The sequence below is a fragment of the Salmo salar genome, chromosome 29 (genome assembly GCF_965601325.2).
Source record: "Salmo salar chromosome 29, fSalSal1, whole genome shotgun sequence".
Classification (NCBI taxonomy): Eukaryota; Metazoa; Chordata; class Actinopteri; order Salmoniformes; family Salmonidae; genus Salmo; species Salmo salar.
In genome coordinates, this window is record NC_138319.1 from 14,622,715 (window position 1) to 14,641,339 (window position 18,625).

An 18,625-nucleotide genomic window follows, 5' to 3' on the forward strand; every position below is an offset into this window, starting at 1 on the left:
CTCTCCCCTCAATCTTAGTTAGCTAAAGTTATACTGCATCTAACGTCAATCTGGAGACGTCACGATGACAGAAGCTTGTTCTACTAATTATTTCCCTCCTTTTGAAATGTCATCGTGTTTCCAAGCAACAGTAATGCACTTTAGACCAGTGGTGGAAAAAGTACCCAATTGTCGTACTTGAGTAAAAGTAAAGATACCTTAATAGAAAATGACTCAAGTAAAAGTGAAAGACACCCAGTAAAATACTACTTGAGTAAAAGTCTAATAGTATTTGGTTTTAAATATACTTAAGAATCAAAAGTAAATATAATTGCTAAAATGTACTTAAGTATCAAAAGTAAAAGTAAAAGTATAAATCATTTCAAATTCCTTATATTAAGCAAACCAGATGGCATGATTTTCTTGTTTTTTTAATTTACGGATAGCTAGGGGCACACGCCTACACATAATTTACAAAGCATTTGTGTTTAGTGAGTCCACCAGATGAGAGGTAGTAGGGATGACTATGGACAAAGCATGTAAGATGGTTGTGACAGAGAGGGCTGCCTCGCTTCCAGTTCTAGTTCTTAGGAAACTTTGCAGTATTTTTTTTTTAAATTTATTATTTCTTACATTGTTAGCCCAGAAAATGTGATGTGTTATTACATACAGCCGGGAAGAACTATTGGATATCCGAGCTGTGGTAACTCACCAGCACTACTACCAGGAATACAACTTTCCCGAAGCAGATCCTTTGTTCACACCACCCAGGGCAATTGAACTGATACCAGAGGCCCAAAACAACGCCGGCAAAAAATAGGGCCTCGAAGCGGTCTTCTAGTCCGACTTAGGAGTCACGCACACCACCCACCGCTTCCGAGTATATTACTCACTAATGTTCAGTCCCTGGATAACAAAGTTGACGAGATCAGGGCAACGGTTTCTTTCCAGAGAGACATGATCATGTGGACTGGGATATGTTCAGGGTAGCTTCCGAGAATAATGTTGACATGTACACTGAGATGGATGCTGATTTCATCAAGAAGTGTATAGGAGATGTTGTACCCTATTAAAACCTAACCTAACCAGAAACCGTGGCTAGATTGCAGCATTCCCGCAAAACTGAAAGCGCGAACCACTGCAATTAACCATGGCAAGGTGACTGGGAATATGACAGAATACAAACAGAGTAGTGTTTCCCTCCGCAAGCCAAACAAACAGGCAAAACGTCAGTATAGAGATAAAGTGGAGTCGCAATTCAACGGCTCAGACACGAGACATATGTGGCAGGGTCTACAGACAATCACGGACTACACCAGGAAAAACAGCCACGTCGCGGACACCGACATCTTGCTTCTGGACAAGCTAAACACGTTCTTTGGACAAGCTAAACACGTTCTTTTCCCGCTTTGAGGATAACACAGTGGCACCGACGCAGCCAGCTACCAAGGACTGTGGGCTCTCCTTCTCCATGGCCGACATGAGTAAGACATTTAAACGTGTTAACCCTCGCAAGGCTGCCGGCCCAGATGGCATCACTAGCCACGTCTTCAGAGCATGTGTAGACCAGCTGGCTGGTGTGTTTACGAACATATTGTATGCAGTAAACATGAGCCTATGAACCAGAGTTACACTTAGCACTGAGGCGGTGTGCCCTAGTAGGAAGACCACTTTGTGCAGCTCACCCTGCACTATCAGCTCCAATATAAATAACATGAGTAAATCTACTGCTGATAAGCTTCCCAGTAAAGCATTAAAAGTGCTAAAAATAGCCCATGTTAACATATGCAGCCTGAGGAACAAGGTCCATGAAGTCAATAACTTGCTTGTAACAGATGACATTCATATTCTGACTATCTCTGAAACTCACTTAGATAATACCTTTGATGATACAGTGGTAGCAATACATGGTTATAACATCTACTGAAAATGAAGAAATGCCAACGGGGGCGGTATTGCGGTCTATATTCAGAATCACATTCCTGTTAAGCTTAGAGACGATCTAATGTTAAATACTGTTGAAGTAATATGGCTACAGGTTCATCTACCTAACCTAAAGCCCATTCTTGTGGGAAGCTGCTATAGACCACCAAGTGCTAACAGTCAGTATCTGGATAATATGTGTGAAATGCTTGATAATGTATGTGATATCAACAGAGAAGTATATTTTCTGGGTGATTTAAATATTGATTGGCTATCATCAAGCTGCCCACTCAGGGAAAAACGTCAAACTGTAACCAGTGCCTGCAACCTGATTCAGGTTATCAGTCAACCTACCAGGGTAGTTACAAACAGCACAGGAATTAAATCATCAACATGTATTGATCACATCTTTACTAACGCTGCAGAAATTTCCTTTAAAGCAGTATCCAAATCCAGGATGTAGCGATCACAATATAGTAGCCATATCTAGGAAAACCAAAGTTCCAAAGGCTGGGCCTAATATAGTGTATAAGAGGTCATACAATACGTTTTGTAGTGATTCATATGTTGATGATGTAAAGAATATTTGCTGTTCTGTGATGTGTAATGAGGAGCAACCAGACACTGCACTTGACACATTTATAAAATTGCTTATTCCAGTTACCGATAAGCACACACCTGTTAAGAAAACGACTGTAAAAACGGTTAAATCTCGGATTGATGAGGAATTGAAAAATTGTATGGTTGAGAGGGATGAGGCAAAAGATATGGCAATTAAGTCTGGCAGCCCAACAGATTGGCAAACGTACTGCAAATTAAGAAATCATGTGACTAAATTAAATAAAAATAAACTATGAAACAAAGATAAATTATATCAAGAATGAAAGTAAAAAGCTTTGGGCAGCTTATATGACATTTTGGGGAAAAAGCCAACTTGACTCCATCATTCATTGAATCCGATGGCTCATTCATCACAAAGCCCACTGATATTGCCAACTACTTAATTGACTTTTTCATTGGCAAGATAAGTAAACTTAGGGATGAAATGCTAGCAACAAACGCTGACACTACACATCCAAGTATATCAGACCAAATTATGAAAGACAACAATTGTACTTATGAATTCTGTAAAGTCAGTGTGGAAGAGGTGAAAAAATTATTCTTGTCTATCAATAATGACAAGCCACTGGGGTCTGACAATCTTGATGGAAAATTACTGAGGATAATAGCAGACGATATTGCCACTCCTATTTCGCACATCTTCAAATTAAGCCTACTAGAAAGTGTGTCCCCTCAGGCCTGGAGGGAAGCTAAAGCTAAAGTCTACCTAATAATATTAAAGCCCCCTTTACTGGCTCAAATAGCCGACCAATCAGCATGTTATCAACCCTTAGTAAACTTCTGGAAAAAATGGTGTTTGACCAGATACAATGCTATTTCACAGTAAACAAATTGACAACAGACTTTCAGCACGCTTATAGGGAAGGACACTCAACATGCACAGCACTTACACAAATGACTTCAGTGCAGCTTTTGACATTATCGATCATAGTCTGCTGCTTTTCAGTCGTATGGTCATGTGCCACAAAAAAGGAAAATTGCAATTGGCTCAGAACAGGGCAGCATGGCTGGCTCTTGGATGTACACAGAGAGCTAATATTAATAATATGCATGTCATATGTATATACTGTACTCTATACCATCTACTGCATCTTGCCTATGCCGTTCGGCCATTGCTCATCCATATACTTTTATGTACATATTCTTATTCATTCCTTTACACTTGTGTGTAAGGTAGTTGTTGTGAAATTGTTAGGTTAGATTACTTGTTAGATATTACTGCATGGTCGGAACTAGAAGCACAAGCATTTCGCTACACTCGCATTAACATCTGCTAACCATGTGTAAGTGACAAATAAAATTTGATTTGATTTCAGAAGGCGAGGTCAGTACAGGTGCATCAAAGCTAGGACCGAGAGAATGAAAAACAGCTTCCATCTCAAGGCCATCAGACTGTTAAACAGCCATCTCTAACACAGTGAGGCTGCTGCCTACACACAGACTTGAAATCATTGGCCACTCTAATAAATGGAACACTAGTCACTTTAATAATGTCACTTTAATCATGTTTACATATCTTGCATTACTCATCTCATATGTATATACTGTATTCTATTCTATTCTATTTTACTGTATCTCAGTCTATGCCACTCTGACATTACTCATCCATATGTTTATACACTGCTCAAAAAAATAAAGGGAACACTTAAACAACACAATGTAACTCCAAGTCAATCACACTTCTGTGAAATCAAACTGTCCACTTAGGAAGCAACACTGATTGACAATACATTTCACATGCTGTTGTGCAAATGGAATAGACAACAGGTGGAAATTATAGGCAATTAGCAAGACACCCCCAATAAAGGAGTGGTTCTGCAGGTGGGGACCACAGACCACTTCTCAGTTCCTATGCTTCCTGGCTGATGTTTTGGTCACTTTTGAATGCTGGCGGTGCTTTCACTCTAGTGGTAGCATGAGACGGAGTCTACAACCCACACAAGTGGCTCAGGTAGTGCAGCTCATCCAGGATGGCACATCAATGCGAGCTGTGGCAAGAAGGTTTGCTGTGTCTGTCAGCGTAGTGTCCAGAGCATGGAGGCACTACCAGGAGACAGGCCAGTACATCAGGAGACGTGGAGGAGGCCGTAGGAGGGCAACAACCCAGCAGCAGGACCGCTACCTCCGCCTTTGTGCAAGGAGGAGCAGGAGAAGCACTGCCAGAGCCCTGCAAAATGACCTCCAGCTGGCCACAAATGTGCATGTGTCTGCTCAAACGGTCAGAAACAGACTCCATGAGGGTGGTATGAGGGCCCGACGTCCACAAGTGGGGGTTGTGCTTACAGCCCAACACTGTGCAGGACGTTTGGCATTTGCCAGAGAACACCAAGATTGGCAAATTCGCCACTGGCGCCCTGTGCTCTTCACAGATGAAAGCAGGTTCACACTGAGCATGTGACAGAGTCTGGAGACGCCGTGGAGAACGTTCTGCTGCCTGCAACGTCCTCCAGCATGATCGGTTTGGCGGTGGGTCAGTCATGGTGTGGGTGGCATTTCTTTGGGGGGCCGCACAGCCCTCCATGTGCTCGCCAGAGGTAGCCTGACTGCCATTAGGTACCGAGATGAGATCCTCAGACCCCATGTGAGACCATATGCTGGTGCGGTTGGCCCTGGGGTCCTCCTAATGCAAGACAATGCTAGACCTCATGTGGCTGGAGTGTGTCAGCAGTTCCTGCAAGAGGAAGGCATTGATGCTATGGACTGGCCTGCCCGTTCCCCACACCTGAATCCAATTGAGCACATCTGGGACATCATGTCTCGCTCCATCCACCAACGCCACGTTGCACCACAGACTGTCCAGGAGTTGGCGGATGCTTTAGTCCAGGTCTGGGAGGAGATCCCTCAGGAGACCATCCGCCACCTCATCAGGAGCATGCCCAGGCATTGTAGGGAGGTCATACAGGCACGTGGAGGCCACACACACTACTGAGCCTCATTTTGACTTGTTTTAAGGACATTACATCAAAGTTGGATCAGCCTGTAGTGTGGTTTTCCACTTTAATTTTGAGTGTGACTCCAAATCCAGACCTCCATGGGTTGATAAATTGGATTTCCATCGATTATTTTTGTGTGATTTTGTTGTCAGCACATTCAACTATGTAAAGAAAAAAGTATTTAATAAGATTATTTCTTTCATTCAGATCTAGGATGTGTTGTTTAAGTGTTCCCTTTATTTTTTTGAGCAGTATATATTCTTAATTCCATTCCTTTACTTAGATTTGTTTGTCTTAGGTATTTATTGTGAAATTGTTAGATATTACATGTTAGGTATTGCTGCACTGTCGGAACTAGAAGCACAAGCATTTCGCTACTCCCGCAATAACATCTGCTAAACACATGTATGTGACCAATAAAAAATCATTTGATTTGATTTGGATGTTCTCTTGATAAGTGTATGAATTGGACATTTTCTTGTCCTGCTAAGCATTAGTACTTTTGGGTGTCAGTGAAAATGTATGGAGTTAAAAGTACATTATTTCTTTAGAATGTAGTGAAGTAAAAGTAAAAGTTGTCGTGTAGACATTGTAATGTTGTAAATGACTATTGTAGCTGGAAACGGCTGTTTTTTATTGGAATATCTACATAGGCGTACAGAGGCCCATTATCAGCAACCATCACTCCTGTGTTCCAATGGCATGTTGTGTTAGCTAATCCAAGTTCATCATTTTAAAAGGCTAATTTATCATTAGAAAACCCTTTTGCAAGTATTTTAGCACAGCTGAGAACTGTTGTTCTGATTAAAGAAGCAATAACACTGGCCAGAGTTCCTCTGTCCAGTGTCTATGTTATTTTGCCCATCTTAATCTTTTCTTTTTATTGGCCAGTCTGAGATATGGCTTTTTCTTTGCAACTCTGCCTAGAAGGTCAGCGGGAATAGAAACACCATAATATGAATCAATATTTGTTCCAGTCATCTCATGGGTCTCCCAGTCAAGGCCGGTACAGGTATTGAACCAGCATCTGAAGCAACACAGCTATGCAGTGTCTTAGACTGTTGCGAACTCAGGCGCTGTATAATGTGACCATTCGGGAGTGGCCTACAGTACAACAGTAAGAGCAAAATAATCCTAACAAAATAAAATAGTAAAAACCTTAGTGTAACAACAGTTTTAGTAAGTAATACTGAAGTCGTGCACAATTATCAGTTTCTATTTCGGTTTATGTCGCCCATTCATTGTCAGTTAGAGACACAGTAGGACCCAAACGCATAATCAGTGCTCTAACTCCCCCTTGCGCTGGTCTGGAACAATGAAGTGGTGGTTCAGGGTACCGTACTAAACCACAAATGACCTCTAAGTCCCGCGGCGTAAGCTCGCAACTTTTAAAGGAGGAACCAATATACCCAATATATACGATAACTCTATCCAACGTTCCTTAATATACTTATTTGTGAAAGAGCACACTAGTGTATGACCTTGATTTCTGTACATTGATAACTCCAAACATCTCAGTACACAGTCATCATGAGCAGGAACTACTTGTGCAAAAATGATGAGCTGCGCAAGAGAGACTTCATACTATCCAACAACCGAGATTGGAAGGTTGTCTTTCAAGTTCGTTACTTCTACATGAGCATTGTCTCAGTCTCAGTTTGTACAGCAGTGCATGTTGTTGGCACTTTTTGTACTGCTTTAGTTTGTACAGCTCTAGTGTTTTACACCTCGAGAAGCAGCTTTAATTACTTAAATCTGTTTAACGAAAAGTTAATTGCAGGTGCCCATCAGTCAAACGCTTTCCAAGTACATGACCAGAATAAGCTAGTCTACATTCATAAATTGGCTTTGGTTCTGGGTAACATCAAGAGTGTGTTGTTAAATAGTAGTTTTATGATAATACTGTAGTGTGTCTATATCTGTAGGATGATGGCAACTTTGTGATCTACGGCTAGAAGCCCATGTGGTCTTTAGACACGGCCGGCCCCAACCGTCACCGCCTGTGCATGCAGGACGACTGCAACCTGGTGATGTACACACAGGAGGACTCCCCCGTGTGGCACACCAACACCTCTAAGCTCAGCTGCAAGATGTGCCGGATCCACCTAAAAGACGACGGCACCCTTGTGCTGGAGAAGAACAGAGCAGACATCTGGAGCTCCAACGAATCGTCTGACATGAAATGAAAGATTTTTTTAAAAGTCTGTTACTACAGTGCATATATCTCCGACTGTCTGAACTGGGCAATCTCGTAACTTTTTATGTGTGACCAATAAAACAATCAGTCACTTTTAATTGTGTCAGTATAGGATTGTAATTAACCGAACATTAAATCATGCCGTCTTTGGATTCCAAGGTAGCAGTACAACATGAATGTATCCATGGCAGGTATGTGGTCATATCCATGTAAAAGGACGTATGAGCACCAACGTGAATATCAAATCTGGTGTCAAATGAAAGCTAAGAGTCCATATTTTTGGGTAAGGAAGGCATAGATTCATTTTTCTAATCATTTTCCATCCTAAAAATTAGGAATAAGCGTTTGATTTCTGGTCAAAAAGATGGAAAAGGGGTCTTAAAAAACATCTTCTTGAAAAATGTGAAGGTATTAGAAATATATCAAAACTCAATAATGTTTAAGTAATGGCCCATGTCAACTAATATCAACATTTACATTTAGTTTTGCAGAAATTGTTTGCCTTCTGTAAGTTTAAGAAATATTGCCTAGTGTCTTGTCATTCTGTCACCAAAAACCCACATATCTTTAAGATATTTTATACTGAACAAAAATATAAACGCAACATTTATTTTTTATTTAACTTTTATTTATTCTTATTTACAATGACGGCCTAACCCAGCCAAACCCTTCCCTAACCCGGACGCTGGGCCAATTGTTTGCCGCCCTATGGGACTCATGATCACGGCCGGTTGTGATACAGCCCAGGATCGAACAAGGGTCTGTAGTGACGCCACTAGCACTGAGATGCAGTGCCTTAGACCTCTGCGTCACTTGGGAGCCCCCAACATGCAACAATTTGAAATATTTTACAGTTCATATAAGGAAATCAGTCAACAACAAAAAAAGGCCATAATCTATGGATTTCACATGACAGGGCAGGGACGCAGCCGTGGGTGGAGCTCGGAGGGCATACAGTGACCTTTTGTTTTCCCAAGCACAAGGTGCAACTGTGTAATGATCAATCAATCAAATCAAATTTATTTTTATATAGCCCTTCGTACATCAGCTGATATCTCAAAGTGCTGTACAGAAACCCAGCCTAAAACCCCAAACAGCAAGCAAAGCATGTGAAAGAAGCACGGTGGCTAGGAAAAACTCCCTAGGAAAAACTCCCTAGAAAGGCCAAAAACCTAGGAAGAAACCTAGAGAGGACCAGGCTATGGGGGGTGGCCAGTCCTCTTCTGACTGTGCAGGGTGGATATTATAACAGAACATGGTCAAGATGTTAAAATGTTAAAATGTTCATAAATGACCAGCATGGTCAAATAATAATAATCATAGTAGTTGTCGAGGGTGCAACAAGCACGTCCGGTGAACAGGTCAGGGTTCCATAACCGCAGGCAGAACAGTTGAAACTGGAGCAGCAGCATGGCCAGGTGGACTGGGGACAGCAAGGAGTCATAGTGATCATGCTGTTTAATCAGCTTCTTTGTATTTCACACCTGTCAGGTGGATGGATTATCTTGACAAATTATAAAAATGCTCAATAACAGGGATGTAAACAAATTTGTGCTCAAATTTGAGAGAAATAAGCTTTTTATGCATGTGGGAAATTTCTGGGATCTTTTATTACAGCTCATGAAACATGAGACCAGCACTTTACATGTGGCATTTATATTTGAGTTCAGTATATAATTTCACTCCCTCATGAGAAGGGAGGATTATGAAAGTTCACAGAAACAACAAGTAAAGGTAGACTTAACAATTAGTTCTAGTGCTTTTAATTATACACATTTTATTTATGAATTATTAAGTGATGGTAACAGAGTGACCGAAAGATCTGTAACACAATGACTGTAATTGAATTGGCCACAATGGGAACTCATGGTAGTCACAATCCACAGTTACAGTAGAGTACAGTACAGTAAAGAAAAATAGTATAGTTCAGTACAGTAGAGTTCAGTACAGTACCGTACATTAGAGCACACATTAGTAGAGTACAGTATAATGTTATATACTCTACTGGACTGTACTTTAAAGTACTGTATTAAACTATACTCTGCTATAGTGTACTGTGCTCTGCTGTACTGTACTGTACTGAACTCTACTCTACTTTAGTGTACTGTGCTCTACTGTACTATACTGAACTATATGGTGCTGTACTGTGCTCTACTGTACTGTACTGTACTGAATCTAATCTACTCTACTGAAGTATACTCTACTGTACAGTACTGTGCTCTATTCTACTGTAGTGTGTGCTGTGTTGTATTGTGATGTCCAAACTTGTGAAACATAGACATCTAAGATTGGTACAGATTTGATCCGGTCTGGACCAACCAAATGTGGGTTTGTTTGGGGGCAGAGCTCGTTAGAATATTAGCCAGTATGTAGAATAACACACAAACATGCAAAGGGGAATATTAAATGTTTCTACCTTTGTGTAGCTATTCAGTATAAATCACCATGAAGAGAATGGTCACATAAAAAAACTGAGGGAGATTTTACTGTCATTCTGCTAGCAAAATTTCCTTGCATCCTATCTTCTCGCCTCCTTCTCGACCGTATTGGAGGAGAAGGTCCAAGGTCCCTCCCATCGCACCTTCTTCTCCAACGCGTTTCGAAATGGAGGCAAGGAGAGACGATGCAAGGAATCAAGGAAAAATTTATTGAGAAAAATTTATTGAGAAAGAGCCTAGAATTGCTACTATTGTGCTGTTTTTCCAGTCCAGGGGCACCACCTCTCTGCTGAACAGAAAAAGCAGCAGCCACATTGATCACGTCTGTAAATCAGTGAACTCATTTCAAATCAGTACCAGGTTGATTAGCTGCCAGGCAGTTTACCAACAGACACTGAATCTGGGAACATTTGACCAATAGGGATAGAGCAGTGCTGAATTACTGCTTGAGTTATTTCATATTAAGCATAATGACATAAATCACACTGTACAGTCAGTACAGTTACACACACTCTTGCCATATTAAACTATGTACACATTCAATTCAGTTTCTGAATACACCGCTGTTTTGATATCTCCCTTGAATTTTTCCAAACGTCTGGTCATGTGAAGTCATTTAGGCCTGCTTGTGTTCATTTAGCGATCTGAAGGATGTTTTTTGAGGAGGCATTCCAGACTTATTTGATTGGATGTGGAATTTTTAGAAAGAGCGTGTCAGTATGATCCGGAGATGAGTCCTTCTTCATTCTTGATAATTGAATACACTCATCGAAAAACACTTATTCAACGCAATTATGTCATTGGAAATCGCAGTTAATATTAAAGTGCACAATGTGTTAATTGCTAAGATGACTGATCCCAAACATCCCAGCACCCAGATGTCCAGACAAAACTTTTCAAAGGGATTCGGCTTTATTCGTCACGTCACACTAAGCTCACTGTCTGGACGCTATTTGGATAAAATAAGCTGGGTAAGATTTATTTTTTTGGGGTGGGGGGGGGGGGGGGTGACATTTCTAATCTATTTTATTTTAAAAGAGAGCCTTCTTGCCTATTGTTAACTCACCAGTTTCATCATCTTCTCCTCTCCTCCACAGACCACATCCAGCCTGTAAATATCCCATCAATGATGTATGTCATGTTTTACAGCTATGTATCTGCCGCCTCCTTAGCTTGGATATGTTAATGGTCTCCGATTCCACTTGACACTGGTTCTCTCTGTCAGTGGATTCCTCTGATCATTGCATGTAGTTACAGGTATTAGAGAGACAAGGAGGAAGGTCGTAAGAAAACAGTACATTAATTGCATGTACAGACTATTATTAGGAGAGAACTAGGCTTGACATGTGGCTATGAAAAGTGTTATCGTACTTCACTGGTAGATTTTGGTGATTTGTTTTTGGGTGCAAGTCATCCCTTATTTCAGAGAATGCTCCATATTCTCACTTTAACTACTGTACATCCTCTGTCATTTCAGAATCATGTCCAGGAACTACATGTCCAAGTATGATGAGATGCGTAAGGGAGCGGTCCAACAACAAAGAGTGGAAGGCCTGCTTCCTGGTACAGTATGTCTAGAACTTGTATACAAGGCAGATTATTAAAGTGTTCTTAGAGTTAGTGTAGATTTCCTTGTGACAACATTCATTATATCTCTATATATCTCCTCGTCTATAGGAGGATGGTATCTTTGTGATCTACGGCTGGAAGCCCATGTGGAACTCCGACACCGCCGGCCGGCGCGACGCCCACCGCCTGTGCATGCAGGACGACTGTAACTTTGCCATGTACAAGAGGGACGAGAAAAGAGGGACAAACACTCAGGCCAACGGCTTCAATGTGTGCCGCATGTGGCTGAGGAACGACGGCAACCTGGTGATTGAGAAGGACAGAGAGGAGGTGTGGAACTTCGCCCAGAGCAGGGGATCAAAGTGAAGCAGTTTGTGATCTAATGTCACTCAGTCACTCTGAGGAGGAAAATAAACTTAATCAAATGTATCTGAAGTTCTGGTGTTCTGTTCTTGTTTCCATTGTTGCTTGTTTTTTACATATTGTTTTATAAAATTATAAAACATATTGTTTTATAATTTTTTTGTATCAAAATTGAATATTGAAACAATGTTGCAAATGTCAGAGAGACAGACAGCAAGGTTTATACAAATCTCCGCTGTTGAAAACTAAATGTTAGTCTAAAAGAAATGTGAGATAATGTCTAGATGCTTTTTATAGTGAAGATCAAGTTTATAAAGTGTCTGGCTGGGCTGATGAGACAGTGGATTGCGCAGTCAGATGGAACAGAGTAAATAGGCATTTTAACGTCATAGATTTAGCTGGTGGTAAATTGTGGAATAGACACCGGCTGGAATGCGGTTTTAACCAATCACTATTCAGGATTAGACCCACCCCTTGTATAAACAGTATAGACTGGTGTACATAAACTGACCCAAATTTCTTGCTCCAATAATTTCTATAGTTTTTTCCTGACCAAACTCTGGGCCCTATGTATAACTTATAACTAGCCTATAACTACGGTTAGGATCAGGTCACATCATCAGGCCATATGCCCGTAGCCTACTTAGTAATTATGTCCTGTGAGACAGAGAGACAAGGTGAACTAAGATGGCCCAGTCAAACAGTACAACATAGACCTTAATTACTGACTCAGCACTGGAGTCAGCAGAGCTCTGAACCCTTACTATGCAGCCACTTGTCTTAGATCCATGATTAGACAACCCAGCACAATCCATCTCATTTCTACACCAAATAAAACATTATTTGACACCTAAAACCACTCAGGTCTACTGTAATTGAGTGAACATGGTATCACATTTTGAAATCACATTAAGAAGCTTTGAAACATACGGTACTGTGAGCTCAAAGTTCACTCCGCTAATGAGTCTGTCCAGTACCTCCAGATGCCCATGAACTTGGTGAACTTTTTATGTTGACTGAGAGGAATATCTGAACAACACAAGTCTGATCAGCTTTTGTTTGCGGTGCCAGATTTCTATGCTAGTAAGCCCGCATTTTGTAGTTCTGAAAATGGTACAGGTAATTTAAAAAAGTTCCATCAGTTACTTATTGTATAAGTGCAATCAAATGTTAATTACGGTCTAGAACCGGCAATTTTAATCTATTTAAAGAAAAGAAGTCCTGGATGCTTTGCTAGCAATAGACAACAAGAAATCCAGAGGGGCCGACCAATTGTATCCTGGTCTTCTTAAGTGAGCAGAGCCCATCATTGTTGGCTCAATAACCCACATTTTTTATTTAACATTGTTATCAGGAAATATTCCAAAGGTATGGAAATCAGCTCTTGTGCTGCCATAAGGGCAGGGATAGTAGAGATCTTAATAATTATCGACCCATTTCAAGGCTTCCTTGTCTAGCTAAGATTCTTGAATCCTTGGTAAATGTACAACTTTGCACCATTAAAACAACCAGTTTAGTTCTTAATGATCTTATTAACGCTTTAGACACTAAAATGAAATGTGCTGCTTTGTTTGTGGACCTGTCAAAAGGCTTTTGGCACTGTTGATCATGCTATTTTATTGAATAAGTTGTCCTTGATAGACTTGAGATCAGACGCCTTTTCATGGTTTCATGATTATCTTAGTGACAGAACTCAGGCCATCGTGATTGATGGGGTTAAGTCTGAATTTCGTGAAGTACATAAAGGTGTACCACAGGGGTCGATTTTGGGAACTGTTCTCCTCACTACTTGTGACTCGTTTCAGGAAACTAGGCGTATGTGTCACGTCCTGACCAGTAATAGGGGTTATTTGTTATTATAGTTTGGTCAGGACGTGGCAGGGGGTGTTTGTTTCATGTGGTTTGGGCTATGTATTTCGGTAGAGGGGTATTTGTTTTATATGGTTTGGGGTGTGTGTGTATGTAGAGGGGTGTTGGATTTATGTGTTCTGGGGTTTTTGGTTTATGTTCTTGTTTTGTATTCTAGGGTTTCTATGTTGTGTATTTCTTTGTTGGCCTGGTGTGGCTCTCAATCAGGAACAGCTGTACATCGTTGTTTCTGATTGAGAGTCATACTTAGGGAGCCTGTTTTCCACCTGTCCCTTTGTGGGAGATTGTTTTTGCACTGCTGTTAGTATAGCCTGCGAAACTGTTGTACTGTCGTTCCTTGCTTATTGTTTTTTCGTGTTCACTTATAAATAAAATAATGATGAGCACGCAACCCGCTGCGCCTTGGTCTCTAACCTACGACAACCGTGACAGTATGTTGCCGCCACTAATTCACAGGAGAGCCATTTGAGCGTAAACTTTTTTTTAATCAAAAAAAGTTCTGGCAGAAATGCCTTCTGGAACAACTTTCATGTGCCTTATTAACAAGCTTGTATGCCATCTGTAAATATGAATAAAATTGTTAAATTATGAGCCTAGTTGGTTTAGCCACAGAAAAAGCCAGCAACCTTCCCGCTAGCCAGGATTGGCTGAGATAATGAATACATTTTATATAAACACCATTGGTCAATCTGTTAAAAATAAAAACTTTATACAGATTATACTATTATGTATGCTACTGCCGCGAATGTTGATCTGGCCATGTCAAAACTACAGTCAGATTTTATAGCTATGCAGGAATCCCTTGCTGATTTAAATCTTGTGCTTAATAAGGGAAAAATTAAATAGATGTTGTTTTCAAACTCGCATATGAATGTTTCAGATGAACTACACATATACTCCTCCTCCACCAAACTTTACAGTTGGCACTATGCATTCTCCTGGCATCCGCCAAACCCATATTTGTCCATTGCACTGCCAGATTGTGAAGCGTGATTCATCACTCTAGAGAACATGTTTCCACTGCTCCAGAGTCCAAAGGCGGCAAGCTTTACACCACTCCAGCCGACGCTTGGCATTGGGCATGGTGTTCTTAGGCTTGTGTGTGGCTGCTCGGCCATGGAAACCCATTTCATGAAACTCCTGATGAACAGTTGTTGTGCTGATGCTGCTTCCAGAGGCAGTTTGGAACTCTATAGTGAGTGTTTCAACCGAGGACAGATGATTTTTACGCGTTACGTGGTTTAGTACTCAGCGGTCCATTCTGTGAGCTTGTGTGGCCTACCACTTTGTGGCTGAACCGTTGTTGCTCCTAGATGTTTCCACTTCACAATAACAGCACTTACAGTTGACTGGGGCAGCTCTACCAGTGCAGAAATTTGACTAACTGACTTGTTGGAAAGGTGGCATCCTATGACGTTACCACGTTGAAAGTCAGTGAGCTCTTCAATACGAGCCATTCTACTACCAATGTTTGTCTATGGAGATTATATGGCTGTGTACTCAATTTTATACACCTGTCAGCAATGGGTGTGGCTGATATAGCCAAATCCACTCATTTGAAGGGGTGTACACGTTAGATGGTTCTCCAATCGAACGTGTTCCCGCATATAAATACTTAGACATTTGGATTGATATGGATTTGACATTTAAAAAACATGTAAATGAGCTGGTTAAGAAGCTAATATTTAAAGTTGTATTTTTCTATAGAAACAAATTGTGCCTTACTCTAAGCAGTAGGAAGCAGATTATTCAGTCAACCTTTTTATCTGTTTTTGATTATGGTGATGTTATTTATCGGTGCAGCTGCTCCTACTCTTAAACCTTTTGGATGCCGTCTACCATAGTGCCCATAGTGACCATTTTGATACTCATCACTGCATCCTGTATCAAAAGGTCGGCCGGACGAAAGACCCGTAGACCTCTACATTACTCTCTTGTTTACAAAGCCCTACTTCATAAACATCACTCTTCTCTAACTTTGCGGTTGCATAACCCATTCACAGGATTGGTTAACTCTTGAGGTTCCTAGGGTCTCCTCCAGAGCTAGGTCAATCTGCTTTAAGTTTTAATGCCCCGTATTGCTGGAATAAAATTCAAAAATGTCATGTTGATGTTCTGGTGCCGTTCGGGCAATTGAAACTATTGATTGGGGACTTATTTGTGGAAGAATGTAACTGTTTTTCTGGGTGATTTGGTATGTTATATTTGTGCTTCCCGTGACTGTGGTTTTGTATTTTAATGTGTATATATAGTTTGGGTATAATGTGTATATTTATGTTGTACATACAGATCACATTTGTAAAAGAGACCGAGGTCTTAATATGTATTCCCTGTTAAAATAAAGGTTAAATAAATCCATAACAAATTATGAATGGGGGGCCTCACCCCTCCATCCACCACAAGCATCACTCATCTGGATGATACATGGCAGCCATTTTGCTCCAGAGCACTCATCCCACATTGCCTTTCAATGAGGAGGCAAATGGGCCAATACGAAGCTTGGCATTATGGTATGGTTATGATATGGTGAGGGGTCAGACCTGGAATTTAGCCAGGGAGACACGGTTAACATCCCTACTCTTGCAATAAGTTCCATGGGATTTATTTTTTAGAACACAGAAAGCCAGGAGCTTGATTTAATGTCATATCCAGAACTTACAGGTAGTTGTCCCTATAGCTACTATGCCAGCGTAATGGTATGGTATACTGACCCTGACACCACCTCCATCAGCCTGTCTTTCCCCAGCAGTCTCCCACCCAAGTACTGAGTAGCTCCAATCCTGCTCTGAGTGGTAAAATACTTTCAAAGATCATAGCTTTTTTTTTTTTAAATGCATTAATAATGTAGAATCAATACACCCAATATAGTATGTTTCATAACCTATAGAGAGACAGAGCTGTAATAGCTTAATTCCATTTTCATACGTATATGTATGACCTCAGTTGACATTAATTGGACAGATAGGGTCAGCAGTAGTGTTGAAATGGACACCACATTAAAGTAACATTTTTAGTTCTTTATAACAGTTATGTGTATTACAAATGTATATGTGATGTTGGGGTGAATATAGAGTCCATACACAAGCAAAATGGCCTCACTCTACATGGAAACCAGCGTAGTAGACATTTTGTTTTCAGTATAATTTGCCTTTGGCTTGAATATATTGTGTTGAAGATGAAATCACTTCTAACACAGTCTATATTCAGACACCCCAGGTGCAAACAGTTATCCGAATCATCCACAAATTAAACCCTTTTTTAAGATGCAATCGCAAAAAGAAAGTATTGCGTTTTTTATCTCGAGTTTTAAAATCACATTACAGATTACACTTAAAGACATGTCTTATGCATAACAGATTTGATTAGGTCTTGACAGAGAGAGTTTTATCCTTCTGACTAGTCTCTTCTCTGGGTTTTCGGCTATAAAAGCACAAGGTTTCTGAAGAGATGACACTTCACCAAGAGCTGCAAACTCATCAGCGACTCTACTGAACGTCCACTCTACGACCGGCCTGTGAGTATCAAGACTGACGCGATGTTCTCTCTGTGACTGCTCTCTCCTCTCAGTTTTTCCTTATGCAAAACCGTTTCACTATTTTCTATTTCTCTCTCTCTCTCATCAGTCTCCATTTCTTTCCTCTCTCTCGCTCATCAGTCTCTATTTTCTATCTCTATCTCCCCCCCCCCCCTCTCTCTCTCTCTCTCTCTCTTTCTATCTCACCTCATAATCTCTGTTCTATTTGTGTCCTAGGCCTACATCTACCACTGAGGACTTTCAAACTGTTGAGTGTGAGAGTGCATCAGCCCTGAACGGTTTCTGTTGGGAAACTGACATAAGCAATGCCTCCAACTGCTTGTTTGTCATCTTTGCTGAACTTCTCATTTCAGAATCATGAGCAGAAACTACATGTCCAAGTTTGACGAGATGCGTAAGGGAGACTACCTTATGTCCAACAACCACGAGTGGAAAGCCTGCTTCCAGGTACGTGTGTAGAACTTGTGAAAACACTATGGGCCTACTTGAAAGTGTAATTTTGGGAAGTTCCTAGAAAATGTAAGGTTCAAGTTTCCCCGTTATGTTGGAGCTATGTAGTTACATGCACGTATCCATTTCATTTATCTCCATAGGAGGATGGGAACTTTGTGATCTACGGCTGGAAGCCCATGTGGAACTCCGACACCGCCGGGCAGCGCGACGCCCACCGCCTGTGCATGCAGGACGACTGCAACTTTGTCATGTACAAGAGGGACAACAAGATGATGTGGCAGACCAAGTGTTCAGCGTCCGGTGGCTTCAAGATGTGCCGCATGTGGCTGCGCAACGACGGTACCATGGTGGTGGAGAGGGACGGAGAGGAGGTGTGGTCCTCTGCTCAGTCTAAGGGTTTCAAGCAGTGAGCAGACCCTCTGTAGCTCTACCAGGGATCAGCTCATGCTGATAATACCCACACTTTTCATCTGTGCTGCATGACTGTCTCGCTTGGACCTACGTTCAATAAAGAGCATGGTAAAAAAAAAGATCTGTTGTGTTCTGAACTTCTTCGTCTTCTTGCATTATCCTGACCTATATGTTGATGTACTAGATAGCTAAATTCAAGTTAAATAGGAACAACCAGAAATGATCATAGCGTTTGAAAATATTCTCTTGCCACGAATATGAGGAGAAAACAACATGGTGGAATCTGGGATCTGTGAGCCCATCAGTATCTGTCAGATAAGAACAATGAATAATC

The 18,625-nt window shown here is 41.0% G+C and overlaps 1 protein-coding gene and 2 pseudogenes across 2 annotated transcripts; all 3 read left to right on the forward strand.

Moving 5' to 3' along the window:
* Positions 1 to 6,986: 6,986 nt before the first annotated feature.
* Positions 6,987 to 7,642, forward strand: LOC106590077 (B-type lectin plumieribetin-like; annotated as a pseudogene).
* Positions 7,643 to 11,572: 3,930 nt separating this feature from the next.
* LOC145865693 (B-type lectin plumieribetin-like) lies at positions 11,573 to 12,057 on the forward strand (annotated as a pseudogene). Its single transcript, XR_014383062.1, has 2 exons — positions 11,573 to 11,654; positions 11,769 to 12,057. The product of XR_014383062.1 is annotated as a B-type lectin plumieribetin-like (transcript).
* Positions 12,058 to 17,321: 5,264 nt separating this feature from the next.
* On the forward strand, positions 17,322 to 18,412 carry LOC145865694 (B-type lectin plumieribetin). The gene is made up of 3 exons (XM_082970635.1): positions 17,322 to 17,406; positions 17,781 to 17,874; positions 18,021 to 18,412. The coding sequence occupies exons 2-3, from the start codon at positions 17,785 to 17,787 to the stop codon at positions 18,288 to 18,290; spliced, it is 360 nt and encodes a 119-aa protein (XP_082826761.1). The 5' UTR covers positions 17,322 to 17,406; positions 17,781 to 17,784; the 3' UTR covers positions 18,291 to 18,412.
* The last annotated feature ends 213 nt before the right edge of the window (positions 18,413 to 18,625 follow it).

What these genes read in the sequence shown, in the direction of transcription:
- LOC145865694 (XM_082970635.1), top strand. Translation starts at nt 17,785, where the DNA reads ATGAGCAGAAACTACATGTCCAAGTTTGACGAGATGCGTAAGGGAGAC. An exon ending in AGTGGAAAGCCTGCTTCCAG is followed by an intron (nt 17,875 to 18,020) that starts GTACGTGTGTAG and finishes TTATCTCCATAG; the next exon opens with GAGGATGGGAACTTTGTGAT.